General features: G+C 34.6%; 1 protein-coding gene across 2 annotated transcripts in view; it reads right to left on the reverse strand.

The window, feature by feature from the left end:
• The window catches only part of STAG1 (stromal antigen 1), a 419,741-nt gene that overhangs the window by 269,822 nt on the left and 131,748 nt on the right, over window positions 1-18,171 (reverse strand). Inside the window, exons 1-2 of one of the 2 annotated variants that reach the window (XM_027584270.2) lie at window positions 6,044-6,163; window positions 85-235 (exon numbers count right to left, since the gene is read on the reverse strand). In XM_027584270.2, coding sequence (XP_027440071.1) covers window positions 85-111 — 27 coding nt within the window. In that variant the 5' untranslated portion in view covers window positions 112-235; window positions 6,044-6,163. Of the gene's footprint in view, window positions 1-84; window positions 236-6,043; window positions 6,209-18,171 lie in introns of those variants that run through there. The other variant, XM_027584268.2, reaches the window with a different exon arrangement.

Here is an 18,171-nt window from a genome sequence, read left to right on the forward strand (position 1 = left end):
AAAAAAAAGAAAGAAAGAAAAAAGAAAAAGAAACAAAGAAGAAAAAGGTCACTTTCACAGTGTAGGCACTCATTAAATATTTACCAAATAAATGAAAATTGGACAGGTCATTCAACTTTTCTTGATACTGCCAGATTTTTCTTCCAAAGGCATTAGACAGACTTGTACTCCCAATAGTTGGCACTCTACAGTCTTACTGATCTTTGTATCTTCCACCATTTTAATGTTATTCACTCTGATGAATGAGACACAGTATTTTATAGTGTTACAGCCAAAATTTTATTATTTCATCTTTAGCACTTTATTTGTATGGGTCGTCTCCTATTACATGCTCTAATAGATTATTACTGCTATAAAGAAGGCTGATTTTTTTTAAGGCTGATTATTTTTTTAATGTCAATTTTCTCTCTAGGAATTCTGCAGAACACTTTCATTATTTTTAAGTTTATCCTGAAAATTTTACAGACAATTATATATTCTGTAAATATGGATAATTTTGTATATTCCTTATCAAGCTAAGAAACTTCCCTCTTGTTCGTAATTCACCAAGAGTATTGTTCATCACAAATATCACCTAAACTTTATCAAATGATTTTTCTAAATATTTCACATTTCAGGTAAGGACAGGTTCCCCCTACGATAACATGACTACCTGGTATATCATATTTCCTAGTAGTAAACTATCCTTGGATAGTAAACCTCTTTATCTATCCAGATAAAACCTCTAGGTCTTAAAATGTATTGACTTCCAATTGCTAATATTTTTATTTAGTTGACCTTTTCTACAATTTCTTTCTCTATGTAATTTCCATTTCTACTTTATCTCCTTCTTCCTAACTTCTTTCTTCCTAATTACTTTAGGTGCTGTTTTTCTAGTTTCTACTGCTTTTGCTGATATTAATACATTTAAGACTATATTATTTATCCAAGTAGTGTTTTAGCTAGCCCCAGTATTTTTACTAACAGTACTTTCACTAACATTCACCTATTAACTCTGTATATTTCCTTTTTATCACATTTTAAAAGGAACTTTTGACACTTTTAAGTATAATTCAGAAGGGGAATTTATTCTGTGTATTTCAACATCATTAGCACTGTAGTTAGACAATAGGATCAAGTATTTCTTGATGAAATATTTTAAGCTTTTCTTTTAATCCTCCATGTTCTGCAGTTATATTCTACTATTAAAAACTAGGTAATAGGGGTGCCTGGTTGGCTCAGTCATTAAGCGTCTGCCTTCAGCTCAGGTCATGATCCCAGGGTCCTGGAATCGAGCCCCATATCAGGCTCCCTGCTCGGCGGGAGCCCTGCTTTTCCCTCTCCCACTCCCCCTGCTTGTGTTCTCTCTCTCGCTGTGTCTCCCTGTCAAATAAATAAATAAAATCTTAAAAGCAAAACAAAACAAAAAAAACCTAGGTAATTATTTTTACTTACCTGCTCACTCCTGAGAATAAACTCTGGACCTGAGGAAATATGCCTGAGAAATTTTTCCAAAATTATCTCTTCAAAAAATGTCTCTTCTAGTCCCTTTGATTTCTTCTTCTGGCATATTTTGGAACCCTTCAATCCACACCAAAGTCATGCAACTGCTCTTTCATACTTACTTCTTTTCTCTGGAGTACATTCTAAATGAATGCCTAATGAATGTCAATTCTTAAATTCTCCCTTTGATGGCATCTACTAGAGTTTCTTTTCCTCAGTAAAACTAATTTATTAAATTTATCCCCTTTTTAGTAAGTCGGAGGGGGAGACGAACCATGAGAGACGATGGACTCTGAAAAACAAACTGAGGGTTCTAGAGGGGAGGGGGGTGGGGGGATGGGTTAGCCTGGTGATGGGTATTAAAGAAAGCAAGTTCTGCGTGGAGCACTGGGTGTTATGCACAAACAATGAATCATGGAACACAACATCAAAAACTAATGATGTAATGTATGGTGATTAACATAACAATAAAAAATAAAAAAAACACTCTATTTTATATGGAAAGTTGCTAAGAGAGTGGATTTTAAGTTTTCACCACACGGGAAAATATAACTAGGTGCAGTGAAAGATATATTAACTAATCTTACTGTGCTAATCATTTCACATTATATACGGTATATTAAATTATTACATTGTATACCTTAAACTTACACAATTTTGTCAATTATAGCTCAATAAAGCTGGGGGGAAAATTAAAAAATAATTTATCCCCTTTTTTTGTGCCAGATACAATTTCTTCTTTCATCTCTCCAGCACCTTAAATATGCTATTTATTTCTTTTACTAGTCATACCTCCCCATCTAAAGTTTTGTGATTATCTCTGCTCATCCTGGTCACTCCACTGCAGAACTAGATCATATAATGAGGGTTTAGAACTTCCTGCTCTAAGATAATATTGTGGATTTTTATAAACGCAGTCACCAACTTAGTTAAACAGACATTTCAGTTCGGGTCCTGGTTTTAAGAACTATGTCTGTCTTCTCCCTTTCCACCTATCCCTCCTTTTCCTTGATTTCCCATAAATGAGGTTTTAGATTAAGTTATTGTCCAAACGAGGACCCTCTTGAGTATTACAGAGCCTCCACTAATAACTACATAAATAATAAGCATAAACTGGGAGTCTCAAAGGTAACCTGAGATATATGATCACCCTAAACATAAGCTTTAGCCTATGCACCAGTTATCAGTGTCTTTCTTCAGTCTCCTTTACAAGTATGGAGACTAATGTTAGGCCCTGGCTTCATGTAGTAATAAGCCTGACTCTAATCCTCTATGTTTCATGAAGTAGTTTTAGTCCTTTTAACATACAAGAACCAAATTCTTGGCTACAAGTACCTGCTTCTCTATGCTAAACCCAATCCTCTTCATCACTGTAGATTATTTTAGACTTTAAGCACAGAAAGATTCAGTTTCTAAACTCATTGTCTGTATTCTCTTTTTACTATTTTATCTATCATTACTTTACGTTTGAAATGAGGAGGTAATAAACAGTGAGATTAGTGTGCTACATTCATTAGAAGAAACTTCAGTTTTTTATACATGCATTCCCCTTTACTCAGCAACTACTTTCAGGAATTTATGTTACAAAAACACTCCCATATATACATTTTAGATGTGTATCTGAGTATTCAAAGAAGTACTATTTTTAATAGAATAAAACTATTTTAGTTTATATGAACAGTAAACTAGTTTTAGTAGTTTACTTTATATCTTACTTCATTTAAGAATAAAGCAGCCCAAATAAAAACTGTTTAAGTAAGTTATGGCCCAGCCATGTTAGGAAACACTATAAAAACATTAAAAACTTTTTAAAGTCACAGAGAAAACGCCCATAACAGAATGCTCAATGAAAAAATATATATATAAGTTTATACGTTTGAATATAGCTAGGAAACAAAAATATAATATGAATAATAAAAAATTATAGCCAAGTAGAAAATGTTTGGGGCACAGTTCCACAGAATAGAGAGTAAAAGCTGAAAAGGTGGGTTAAAACCAAATAATGGAAAGCACGAGGGTCTGAACTACTTATCTTTACATTTCACAAAATGTGGATCCAAAAGAATTTAAGCAATGAGTGATAGTATGAAATAGCATTAGGGAAGACTAATCTGAATGAAGAACAGAGAATACAGTGGACGAAAAAGAAAAAACTTGTATTAGTAATTGTTTTGTTTCAAATACTAGACCAGATTTTGTTCACATTAAATATTAAAGGTATTTTTCATATTTTTAAAAAGCTGGTATTGAGCTTTAATACAGTATACATTAAAATTATTTTTATATAAATACGTTACAAAATAAAATTTTGCATGAAAAAATGAAAGCAAAGTACTGAAATGCAATGTTTAAATTTATACATAAAAATAAACTTCCTTGGGGTGCCTGAGTGGCTCAATCGGTTAAGCGTTGGAGTCTTGGTTTCGGCCCAAGTCATGATCTCAGGGTCCTGGGATCAAGCCCCTTGTCTGGCTCTGCACTCAGCAGAAGTCTGTTTGAGGATTCTCGCCCTCTGCCCCTCCCCCTGCTAACACTAGCATGCGCTCTCTCTCTCTAAAATAAATAAATAAATCTTAAAAATAAAATAAAATAAAAATAAAAAAATAAACTTCATTTTTCTGTTTGTGTATCCACTTAAAGGTGGAAAGCCATAAAGTAGACTTTAAAAATACGATACCTAGAGCTTGGTAACAATTTTTCTACTAAAGTATAATAAAGAACCTGTCAAGCTTTGTGACTAAGGGTCATTATTTTAAAATTATACTTATGTAACTTACAGTCTGTCCATTGCTTCAAATAACTGGAAATTTCGTATTTATTTTACCATTAGCATCATCATACTGCCCCACCTCCCTCCCTTCCCACACGAATTCTAAGACCCCTGAATATATCAATCTGGTAACATAAACAAAAAGCAGTGAACACTGAACTCCCTTAAGGAATGCAAAAGGAAATACAGGTTAAAAATAAAAAGTATACTAATGAAAACTTCTAAAAGTAAACCTGTTTCATAAATTACCTAAATTTTTTTTTATTAAAGATTTTTTTTTATTTATTTATTCATGAAAGACGCGAGAGATAGAGAGAGAGAGAGGCAGAGGGAGAAGCAGGCTCCCAAGGAACAGGGAGCCCGATGCGGGACTCGATCCCAGGACCCTGGGATCATGACCTGAGCCGAAGGCAGATGCTTAACCATCTGAGCCACCCAGGCGCCCCCATAAATTACCTAAATTTTAAAGAAACTGAAAAGGAACTATCAAAAATGAGCAAATAGAGGATACAAATATTTAACTTTTATCAATCATTGGTGATCAAAGAAATGCAGATTAAAATAATAAATTACAGGGGCACCCGGGTGGTGCAGTCCCTTGAGTCTCCAATTCTTGGTTTTAGCTCGGGTGGTGATCTCAGAGCTGTGACATCAAGTGCCCGAGTCGGGCTATGTGATAAGTGTGGAGTCTACTTGGATTTCTCTCTCACTCTCCCTCTGCCTGTCCCCCACCAAACAAACAAACAAACAAACAAATAAATAAATAAATCACAAATAAATAATGAATTCCAATTTTTCACCTATGTTACCAATTAATTCCTAAATATAAAGTATCCAGTTGCTAGGCACACTTCTGGTGAAAGATATACTAGTAAAATTTTTTGGAGAGTAATATATTTATGTATCATACTCTTAAGAAATACTCTTTCACCAAATAATTTTACCTCTAGTGTTTTGGGTTTTTTTTTAAAGATTTTATTTTATTTATTTGACAGAAAGAGCAAGAGAGGAAACACAGCAGGGGGAGCTGGTGAGGGAGAAACAGGCTCCCCGCTGAGCAGGGAGCCCAACGCGAGACTCAATCCCAGGACACTGACTGGGATCATGACCAGAGCCAGAGGCAGACACTTACCAACTGAGCCACCAGGTGCACCTACTGCTAGTGTTTTAAAATGAAAAAAAGAGGTAGAGAAGCAAACACAAATAATGAATAAATTCTGTAACAGTAAAAAAATGAAAAGATACACTAAAAGAACAGTAAAATAATGGTGGTTTATCCTTATAATGAATTAGTAAGAAGCCAATAATTATGTGCTCTTGCAGAATATTTAATAATATTTGTTAAATGAGGAGAGAGAAGAGAGAATAAGGAAGGTTATAAAAGATCACATACACACAGAAAATAAACGTGGAGTATTTATTGTGGTTATTCCTAGTTCATTACTTAAGGATCCTTTTTTTATACCCTTTCTTTGAAATATTCTTCAGTACACATATGTTACTTACATTGAGTCAGATTCTAAAAAATATATTAACGCAATAAAAATTCTCTCAGGCAGCTATTATACACAAGTCATTTTACTCAGTACACTGTAATCTAAAGTGCATTTTACCATTAAACAAAATTCCTTTCCTGATACTGTAAATAAGTAAAACAAAGAAAAATTTTAAAGATAAACTTCTTGATTACACAATCAGCAAGATTATATAAATGTCACTTAACAGGTTCCACACAGATTACTGACAGTACTGCTTTGTAAATAAAACAAAACAAAAAGACTTAAAATTTACCTGCATTGCACTTTTCCCCAATTTCACCACTTCAAATAGTGTGACAGGCTCCCCTTCACCATTCTGTTGAGGGTGCCCATTAGCTCTTCCACGGCCTGTTCCTCTAACAGTAGCTTCAATTCTACTCTTCTCTCCTGGAGATTTTCGAGGTTTCTTATTTGTAGACTGAATAAAAAGATGAGGAAAAAATTAAATTAAATAAAGGTACACTTTGCTTTATGCAGAATATCTCAATTATGTTTCATCCTGTGAAAAGTACTTAGCACTACTACAGGTTAAGAGATGTAATTCCTGACCAAAGGAAGCTTTACAGTTTGTTTTCAGTAATTAAAAACAAACTGCAAACAACGAAGTGTAATTTATATATAAGACATGAAAATTTTTTAAAAAGTTAGTGTTTTGCACAACAATGCCAATGCTTAAGATTTTAACCATGTCCTCTTTGACATCTTCTTTATACCTTCTTTAATACTATTCCCTCAGAAACCTTATTCAATAAAACATTACTTGGAAATGTTGCATATTCAACTTCTCTCTCTACAGAAGTACTCAAGTATTTTTTTATCCAGTCATGCAACAAAAATAGGTTGAACATATGTAAAACTGTTCTAGGTACTAGAAATATAACAAACTGAACAAACATTCCTGCCTTTGATGGAATTTACACTCTTCAATTAACATCCCATCCCATGTCCTCAATTTTTTTAAAAAAAGTCAACACTAGCTACCACCTTATCTATGTCTAACCTTTCAGCCAAGGGTAATTTGATAGAATTGCTTGCAGTCACTATTATTATTCCCATAAATTTCATTCATATATAAACTCATCACAATTGCTGCTTTACTAAATTTACCAATGAAAATAGTGATGCTAAATGTAACAAACATGTCTTGAAACTCTATCAATAGGCCACAGGATGAAATCCTTTCCTTTCAGATATTTTTTCCCCTCCCTATATTTCTTACCAGTTAGGATTACCTTCGGTCTCTACTCAACATCTTTTCTTCTCAATCTTTATACTCTCTTTTGAGGGATTTAATTTAGTCTCAAAACAGCCTGTTTCAGAATAAATAAATATCAATTTATTCCTCATCTCCACATCTACCCTTGTTTGTCCCACATTGTGATACTGGAGCTGGACCTGTAAACATTTTGTTTTCTGCTGCAGTGTTCAGCTTTGTAACTAGAGGGCACCGAAGGAATACTACAAAGTATGGTATGTAGGGTCTTCCCTCCCTACTTATTATACCTGTTACCTTCACTTTCTATTCTTTCAACTCCTCTTGGTTAACAATCTTATAATCATTTCTGCGTGTGGATTAATATGTAATAAATTTACTATTTATTTTTAAGCAAATTATTTTTAGAACAGTTTTAGATTTACCAAAAAACTGTAAAGACAGTACAGAAAATTCCCACATACATCACATCCACTTACCCTATTATTAACTCATCATTTGTATGGTACATTTGTTACAGTTAGTGAACCAATATTGAGAGATTAACGAAAAGTCCCTACTTTATTCAGATTTTCTTAGCTTTGCCTAATGGCCTTTTTCTGTTCCAGGACCCCATCCAGGATACCATATTACATTTATGTCATGTCGGGCGCCTGGGTGGCTCAGTTGGTTAAACGACTGCCTTCGGCTCAGGGTCATGATCCTGGAGTCCCTGGATCGAGTCCCGCATTGAGCTCCCTGCTCAGCAGGGAGTCTGCTTCTGCCTCTGACCCTCCCCCCCTCATGTGCTTTCTCTCTCATTCTGTCTCTCTCAAATAAAAAAAAAAAATCTTTACATTTATGTCATGTCTCTCTAAGCTCCTCTTGGCTTTGACAGGCTTTCCCTGGTTTTCTGGTGACTCTGACAGTTGTGAGGATTTCTGGTCTTATAGAACGTTCTTCAACTGGGTTTTGTCTGAAGGGATTTTCTTATCACTACACCGGAATTAAGGGTTTGGAGAAGAAGATGAAAGAGATAAAGTGTTATTTTTTTTCACCTCATATCAAAGGTATATACTATCAACATGATTTATCACTGTGAATGTTGACCTTAATCAGTTGACTGAGGTGGTGTTTGTCAGGTTTCTCCACTGTAAAGTTATTTTTCCACCCCTTCCCATACTGTACCTTTGGAAGAAAGACACTATATACATCCCACATTTAAGGGGTGGGGAATTATTCTCCACCTCTTTCACAGGGGAGTATTTACACAGATTTAGAACATTTTAGTAAGGGAGACTTGTCTGTTCTCATTCAATCATTTAAACAAATGTGGACTCATCAAAATTTCTTTTATACTCTGAGTTATAATTCAACACAGTGCTGTTGTTCAACCTGTTTCAACTCTGGCCATTGGGAGATCTTTTAGTTGGCTCCTGCATCCATTTCACATATACCCATCTGTGTGTGTGTGTGTGTGTGTGTGTGTGTGTGTGTGTGTATGTCTTACTGGTTACCTTCTGGCAGCACAATATTCTGCAGGCTCATCTTGTATATACCCTTCCTCAATTTTTGGAACCATCCAATACTCCAAGGAGCCCTGGTTCCTTTTATTGGAGAATGATATTAGAGATGAAGATCTGGGCACTAGGTTTTGCTCCTTGATATGGAGTGTCCTTGCTTCTAGACTCTTAAGCAGACAAAGAAATACATGTCCCATATACATACAAATAACTATAAATACTGCTGTATGTAACAATCTATTATCTGTATTAAGATAAATATAAATTCATACTAGTATCTCCAACTTTAATCCATTACCATATGAATGCATCTTCCCCTTATTAATCGATATGGTCCCACCCCAACAGTGACAAATCTGGCACCCACTAGTATACAAGTATAGCAATATTATAACTGTTCAATCATACCCCAGCAGAAACAATTTTATTAACTAGATTACAATGCTTACATATACAATGTAGTTTCTTTGATTTTAGTCTTATAGATTCATTTCCAAAGTTACTTAAGTCAGCAACTTCCTGCCCAATTCCCTTCAGTGACATTGTTTCAAACACTTCAGAGGTAGACTGCTTTGTTAAATTCTACATTCCATCCTGCTATCCACCTAACTTCCTAAATGACTTTATAAAATCTGTACTTATAAAATTCACTTTTTCCATGAAGTTCAATGGGTTTTAACAAATGCACAGTGTCATGTATGTAAATATGTTATCTCGTAGAAGAGTTTTCACAACCTTAAAAAATCCCTGTGCTTCTCCCATTCAACCCTCCCACTTATCTTTGGCAAACAATGAATTCTTTCAGCATAACTATAGTTTTGGCTTTTACAAAGAGTCATACAATTAAATCACATGGTATGCAGCCTCTGCAGACTGTATCTTTCACCTTAACAATATACATTTAAGATTCATCCATGTCTTTTAGTGGCTGAATAGCTAATTTCTTTTTATTTCTAAATAATGTTCCATTGTATGAATGTATCACACTTTGTCATCCACTTACCTAATGATGGACATCTTGGTCACCATTTCTTGGCAGTTAGGAATAAAGCTGCTATACACATTCACATGCAGCATTTTGTGCAGACATAATTTCCAAATGAGTTATGTAAACATCTAGGAGGATGATTATTGAATCATATGATAAAACTATGTTTAGCTTTGTAAAAAAAACTGCCGAACTGTCTTCCAAAGTAGATATAACATTTTGCATTCCCACCAGTGATGAATAAGAGCTCCTGATGCTTTGTAACCTTGACAGCTTTGTAACCTTGTCAGGTTTTTGTATTTCAGCCATTCTAATAGGTATACAGTTGTTATCTTATTGTTGTCTTAATTTGCGATTCCTGAATGACAAATGATTAAGGACTTTTTAATAATTAATAATTCTTCACATTAAATTTTTCCGTTCCAATTACTAGAATACAAATTATCTCCTGACTATACACTGACTGATTCTCTACACTTGCACTATCTAACATGGCAGCACTACTCTCATGTAGCTAACCGAGCATATAAAATATGGCTAGTCAAACACGAAATGTGCAGTAAGCATAAAATATCCACAAGATTGTGAAGATGTGAAGATTTACAATGAAAAATAGCATATTAAATATCTCACTTATAATGTTATAGTGATTACATGATGAAATAATATTAGATATATAAAAATTAATTTTATTACCCATTTTTTGTAACTTAGTAGAAAATATTAAGCTGCAGATGTAGCTCACATCCTATTTCTACTGAACGATCCCACACTATTCCAATACTATAACCACAGTAATTCTTATAATATAAGCATAATCCCATTACTTCCTTGTTTAATCTCTGATCTTTAGTGACCCTCATTAACCATCAATTTAAAATCTAAATTCCTAAGCATGGAAAGTAAGGCTATCATTTACTACCTGTTCAGTCATCTACCACACCAGATCCCTCTTTACAGACTGATAAATTTAAAGTCACTTAAAAACATCATCATTTCATGCATTCATTCTTTACAGCTGGACTCTTGATTTTGGCTCCTCCTAATAAGTCTTGTTTCTTTGCTCACTCTTTGGAGGAACAGGTATTTTCTAGGTATTGTGCGTGCACACAAGTGTGCGTGTGTGTGTATGCATGCACATTTATCTGAAGAAAGGTGCCAAAATGTTATTTTTCTTTATTAAATAAGTAATACACTCACATGGCCTAAAATTCAAAAGGTGATTAAAGTTATACAATGAAAACTTGCACACCCCTGCTCTCAATCCACAATCTACTTTCCTAAGAGACAAACACTATTACTCATTCCTTATATGTCATATAAACAAAGAAATGTGTATGAAATTAAAGAATAAATAAATAAATGGAAACCCATTCTATGTTCATGGATTGGAAGAGTTAATACTGTTAAGATGTCAATACTCCCCAAAGCAACCTACAGATTCAATGCAATCTCTGTCAAAATCCCAATGACCTGTTTTGCAGAAATAGAAAAACCCATTCTATAATTCATAGGGAATCTCAAAAGCATCTCAAATGACCAGAACAATCTTGGAAAAAAACAAAAAACAACACTGAAGACTCACTTCCTGACTTCAAAACTTATTACAAAGCTACACTATGAAAACAGCATGGTGCTGGCATGAAAGCAAACATACAGACCAGTGGAATATAATAAAGAGCCCAGAAACAAACCCTCACATATATGGCTTAATGATTTTGGCAAGGGTGTCCAAACCACTCAATGGGTAAAGAGCAAAAGTTGGAAGAGCAGGAGAAAATATTTACAAATCATATATATGATAAGGGATTAATATCCAAAATATATAAAAAACTACTAAAACTCAATAAAACAAAGAACCTGATTTGAAAATTGGCAAATAATTTGAATACACATTTCTCCAAAGAAGATATGCAAATGGCCATTAAGCACAGGAAGAGATGCTCAATGTTACTAATCATTAGGGAAATGCACATCAAAACTACAATGAGATGGAACCCCGCATCTATTAAGATGGCTACTATCTAAAAAGAGAAAACAATTCTTGGAGAGGATGTGGAGAAATTAGAACTCTTATGCACTGCTGATGGGAATGTAAAATGGTATAGCCATTATGGGAAACAGTAAGTCAGTTCCTCAAAAAATTAAAGAATTACCATATGATCAACGATTATATATACATATATACCTGAAAGAACTGAAAGCAGGGTCTCAAAAAGTTATTTGTACATCCATCATAACAGCAACATTATCCATGATAGCTCAAACTTGGAAGCAACCCAAGTATCGATTGATGAATGAATGGATAAGCAAATGTGGTATATACACACAATGGAATATTATTGAGCCTTAAAAAGGAAGGAAATTCTGACATAATTTACAATATGGATGAACCTTGAAGACATTATGCTAAGTGAAAGAAGCCAGTCACAAAAGATAAATACTATATGACTCCACTTAAATAAGATACATAGTCAAAATCAGAGACAGAAAGTGGTTGCCAGAGGCTAGAGAAAACAGAAATAGGGAGTTTTTGTTTTTATTGAAGTACAGCAATTTTATAATAGTTTCAGGTGTACAACATAATGAGTCAATATTTATATATTTTACAAAGTGATTACCACAATAAATCCAGCTATCATCTATCACTGTACAAAGTTCTTACAATATAACTAACTATATTTTCTATGCCTAACATTGCATACCCATGTCTTATTTATTTTATTAGAATTACACTTTTAAAAGATGAATAAAGTTCAAGAGATGGTGGTGATGACCGCACAATATTATGAATGTATTTAATACAACTGAAGTGTACACATAAAAATGGTTAAGCTGGCAAATCTTAGGTTTATTTCACCAGAATAAAAAAAAATTGGAAAAAACCTAAATGCATATGTATATTTCCACATATCTATTATATTTTATGTTACTAATGCACAATTCTGCACCATTCTCTTTGCACATATTTTAGTCAATCTATAGTATGTCCTAGAGAATACCTTCATTCTTTTCTGAAAGCTGCAGTGTTGCATTGCACAGATGTACATTAATTTTTTTTAGATATTAACCCGCTGATTGACATTTATTTTATTCTGGATCTTTTACAATTACAAATAACACTATGACAAATAAGCCTGTGCATGCATAGAAAAGTTTGTGTGTGTCACACACACATACATTATTATAAATACATAGTATATAGAGAGTATGAACTAAACTCCATGAATAATAAAGGGGAAATAAACCAGAAATCTCACACCTGGGAACCTTTAGCATGGGTCAGAAAGGGTGGAAAAGGTAAAAACATAAAATTCCATTTGATCTTATCTAATCTTATCCCTATTATTCCAAGAGTGATTTTCCCATGTCCCAAATCCAGACAGTAATAAACAGTAAAGATGTTCAGAAAGATTGACCCTAATAAAAACAGTAAGAAGGGAGAATATAATAATGCACCAGGATACATATGATCTTTAGGTTATACCCAAAGGATACAATTTTGCAGTCGTGAGAATAATCCCCATCTCAGACATATAACTACACTTATCCCACTCAAATCATATGTATGTTTGGAGTTTGGCAAGGGGGGCAAAGGTGTAGGGGGAATTTTAAAATTAAGAATTCTGACAGTTATTTTTATTTTTTTAAAGATTTTATTCATTTATTTGACAGAGAGAGACAGAGAGAGAGAGAGAGAGAGAGCACGTAGGGGGAGTGTGAGAGGGAGAAGCAGGCTCCCCACTGAGCAGGGAGCCCAATGCAGGGCTCGATCCCAGGACCCCGGGATCATGATCTGAGCCAAAGGCAGACGCTTAACAACTGAGCCACCCAGGTGTCCCCTGACAGTTATTTTAAAGGGTAATAATATATACATAAGCCTTTAATTACTTGTGACTTGACAGGCTCCCTTCCCTACACATTTCTGCCACATAGGTGAGGCCACCTGTAAGTGTATTTCCATTCCTAAACAAGGATCCAAGGTGCTCTCAAATGAAAGAAATGGATGATGTTCCACATCAAACTTGCTTAGTTGTTTCAGTTCTGACACTGTGCCATCTTAAGAACTGAGTCCTTGCCTTAATTCAGAGACCATTACTAATACTCTAGTAACCTAGCCAATAAGCCAGCACCTCTAGAGCTATAGTCCTGTCCTACCATTATCAGTCTACCCCAGGGACTGACGTCCTATCCTTGAATTCCAGGCCATTAGGTGGGTCTCCCACAAGAGGGTACCAGACCACATATATGGCACAGATCTAGTTCAGAAGACATCTCTAAATGCTTACTGATCCAGGTCACACACAGTCTCCCTGATGGAACACGATCCACTTACTCCATCTACCCCAACTACTTCTTCAATAGGATATCTTTCTTCTATTAATATCAAGTGGATCTCTTCTCAAATACCTGCTTCAACGTAGTGAGCATGCCCAGTTTCTATGTCGTCTTACAGAGTCTCACCTCACCTAGTCTACCTTCCAGAATTCCTGCTTAAGAACTCAAGTGAGATTTATGTAGTATTATTGCCAAATATGCAGAACTTGAATCTAACCATTAGCAAAGACAAACTCAAACTGATTCAATCTACAGAACACAAGGGATGAAAAAAGAAATTTTTTTCTACAATTCAACACAACTCTTATTTCTTTATTCATCATGCAGTTACTATTGTACCAGATACATAAAAAAGTTGATCTTTCCATACACTACCACACATGGTTTTCAAAGAACTTACAGTATTTAAGATATATTTTCCAACATCCCAATACAATGTCGTTAATTGGTGGTGGAGGAAGACTCATGCTTCAAATCCCATTAAAAATAGTGTAAGTGAGATGTCCATGGTCCACAGGGTTACTAATAAAGAAAACTAGAGTCATGTGTTCACTGCTAGACATTCCAGGGACAGAGTGGGGGGAAAAGATGCTAATGATTACACGTAGGAAAACAAAACTACCAAAACAAAGCCTGACTAAAATTATTAAGTAATGACTTTTATAGAAAACATGCTCATGAATTAATAAACCTATACACCCTTCACTGCATTTTTTTGTAGTTTAAATTTTTTTTAATTTTATTTTATTATGTTATGTTAATCACCATACATCATTAGTTTTTGATGTAGTGTTCCATGATTCATTGTTTGCATGTAACACCCAGTGCTCCATTCAACACGTGCCCTCTTTAATACCCATCACCAAGCTAACCCATCCCCCCCCCAGAATCCTCAATTTGTTTCTCAGAGTCCACAGTCTCTCATGGTTCGTCTCCCCCTCTCATTCTCCCCCCCTTCATTTTCCCATTCCTACTATCTTTTTTTTTTTTAAACATATAATGTATTATTTGTTTCAGAGGTACAGGTCTGTGATTCATGAGTCTTACACAATTCACTACATCTTTGTGAAAATTATGTAATCAAATATCAGAGTCTAGAACAAATGCTTTATTTAAAGTATCTATTACTTAAATGTGTACCTACACTTCTGGTAAACTGGGGTTTTTTTTTAAGATTTTATTTATTTATTTGAGAGAGAGAGAATAAGAGACAGAGAACCTGAGAGGGAGGAGGGTCAGAGGGAGAAGCAGACTCCCCACTGAGCAGGGAGCCCTATGTGGGACTCGATCCCGGGACTACAGGATCATGACCTGAGCCGAAGGCAGTTGCTTAACCAATTGAGCCACCCAGGCACCCTTTGGTAAACTGTTTTAAGTTAGCACTGCTGTGTAGGAAAATTAACCATCCTAAACTAGTCTACCCCCATGCTCTATAGAAAATGAATTGCACTCTGAATGTGCAATGACTTTCCTAGAAACTTGAGACACAGATATACCAACATTGCTTTTTAGCTTTGTGCCTTACTTGAATTTGTTCATAAGCTCTAAATGTGCAGTTAACACCTACCCTTTCACAATAGTGTATATAAACATATTTGGAATAACAATACAAAATCATTACATATAAATAATTAAAAGAAAACCAGAAACACAAATAACTGTAATATAATATAGTAAACTACAGTATATAAAAAATGTTCCAGGGCACCTGGGTGGCTCAGTTGGTTAAGCGACTGCCTTCGGCTCAGGTCATGATCCTGGAGTCCAGAGATCTGAGTCCCGCATCGGGCTCCCTGCTCAGCAGGGAGTCTGCTTCTCCTTCTGACCCTCCCCCCTCTCATGCTCTCTTTCTCTCTCATTCTCTCTCTCTCAAATAAATAAAATCTTTTTAAAAAATGAATAAATTTAAAAAATATTTCATGGAAATTTGGTTTAAGGCAAGTGCTGGAAGGGTTTTATGAAAGGACAGATGATTTCCAGTAACAGGTAACCAGAGAAAGTTTCACAGAAGAGATGAGCTGCCAGTTGGGACTTAATGGATTAGTAAAACTGGTACAATTAGCATAAACAGAATTTAGGAAGCAAGGATTCCAGAAAGAAAAAAACACCAGGTACAGAAGTGGGAAAGCACAAGACACCTACACAGAGAAGAACAAAGAAATGTATCTGACTGAAAGGTTAAGAATAAGGAAACACAGTAAAATATTAGGTTGTAAGTTAGAAGAACGTAACTCACAACAAAAAGGCACTTCTTGTTATCTGACCAAGTTAAAAAAAGGTCAACTTGACAATATTTTTTAAAATGGAACTGAAAAGGGAAAAGACTTCCTACTAAAGGTAGGAAGGTAACAGTTCAAACTCCCTATAAAGTGAAACCTAAAAAAAGGAAATTGAGAAAAGGAAAAGAAGAGACAGATGTAGAAGACACTGGGAAATAAAAATTTATCAGATTGGAGTCTAATTAGATAGGAGAAAGGGAAAGGAAGGGGGGGATAAGGTAACTCAATGGTGAGTCACGTTTTAATTGTGAGTTCCTGGGAGAACTGTGCTATGTTTTAACAAACTTAAGGAAGTCCGAACTAAAAACTGGTCAATAGGAGAAATATTAAATGAAAAATTAGTAACAGGCAACAAAGCTGGTTTGAGAAAGGAGATACAAGTCCAAATGATGAATACATTTCAAAAATGATCATAAAAGTGTGTAGGCTTAAGCTACAAAAATCATTTTATAAAGAGATTACTGTTTCTTAGAAACATAAAAAGACAAGAGCTATAGAAAATGACAAATAGGCAATTCAGAAAAGAAACACAAATGATCAATATTTCAAAACATATTGTTAAAATTTTACACCACTCAGAAACAAGCAAATTTTTAATAATCACTATAATCAACAGTAAGATGGGTAATGCTGTGTATTTTGCTGTGTGAAAGGCCAACCAATAATATACATCCAAAGCTTTCAAAACATGGCATACTTTTTTGACTGACCAACTCCAATTTTAAAAATTTAGAATTTAAAAAAAGATCAAAGGATCTAGAAAAATTTATTTGGGAAAGTTTATATCCACATGGAAAATGTATTTGTGAGATAGTTTATGTCAGTATGGGTTAGATTAATGAAGAATTTTTAACATAAATGTTCGATGATGGGGGATTAATTAAATAATTTGGTACAAAATACCATAAAGCCATTAAAAATTATGTAAAATATTTAAATGTCATGAAATTCATAATATTCTACATAAAAGTACCAAGTAATTTAGGAGATCCAACTCTTACAAATTTACCTGTTACCCTATTCTTCTGATGCTTGTTAGTATTTTTTTGTATACTCTCCATCTATGTGTATGAATATATAGAAATTAAAGTAAAAATTGTATCTCTTTTTATTTACCTTTCCTTTTCAGCCAAGACAAATGTAAAAGTTAAATAATTCTGAGAATACAAGTCCAAGTTGTTATTTGAATAGAACAAAGAAAACAAAATCCTTAATAAAACATTAAACCAGAGACTAAGGTTAGGTTACAGATGTGTTGATTTACATGACAACTAACAGCAAAATGAAATCCTGGACTGAATTCTGACCCAGGGAGAAACAATTTTTTTTCTGTCCTTAGGGCATTACTAGGACAACCAGTAAAAACTGAATGAAATGTACAGTTAATAGTGTTATATCAATATTATTTTCCTCCTTTTCATACTTGTTCTCTGGCTATGTAGGAGAATGTCCTTGATTTTAAGTAAATTCATAACTAAAGAATTGGAAGTAAAGTGGCACCATGTCTGTTCCTCTCAAACACTTAAAAAGTAATAATAGATAAATAATATAACAGACCCCCTTATCCATAGTTTCACGTTCCTCAGTTCGAGTTACTTGCAGTCAACCACAGTCCAGAAGCAGGTGATCCTCCTTCTGACTTATCAGAAGATCAATAGTAGGCTAACACTATGACACAATGACATCATTCACCTTACTTCATCTCATAATGTAGGTATTTTCTCATCTCACATCATCACAAGAAAGGTGAGTACATTACAATAAGATATTCTGAGAGAGACACAACATTCAAATAACTTTTATTACAGTATATTATTTTAATTGTTTTTAGTTGTTGGTAATCTCTTAATATGCCTAACTTATAAATTAAACTTACTGGGGTGCCTGGGTGGCTCAGTCAGTTAAGCATCCACCTCGTGATTTCAGCTCAGGTCATGATCTCAGGGTCATGAGACTGAGCACCATGTAGGGCTCTGCACTGAGTGTGGAGCCTGCTTAAGATTCCCTCTCCCTCTCCCTCTGCTCCTCACCCCCACTTGTGTGCACACGTGCTCTCTCTCA

Source organism: Zalophus californianus, chromosome 1, assembly GCF_009762305.2.
Source record: "Zalophus californianus isolate mZalCal1 chromosome 1, mZalCal1.pri.v2, whole genome shotgun sequence".
Lineage (NCBI taxonomy): Eukaryota > Metazoa > Chordata > Mammalia > Carnivora > Otariidae > Zalophus > Zalophus californianus.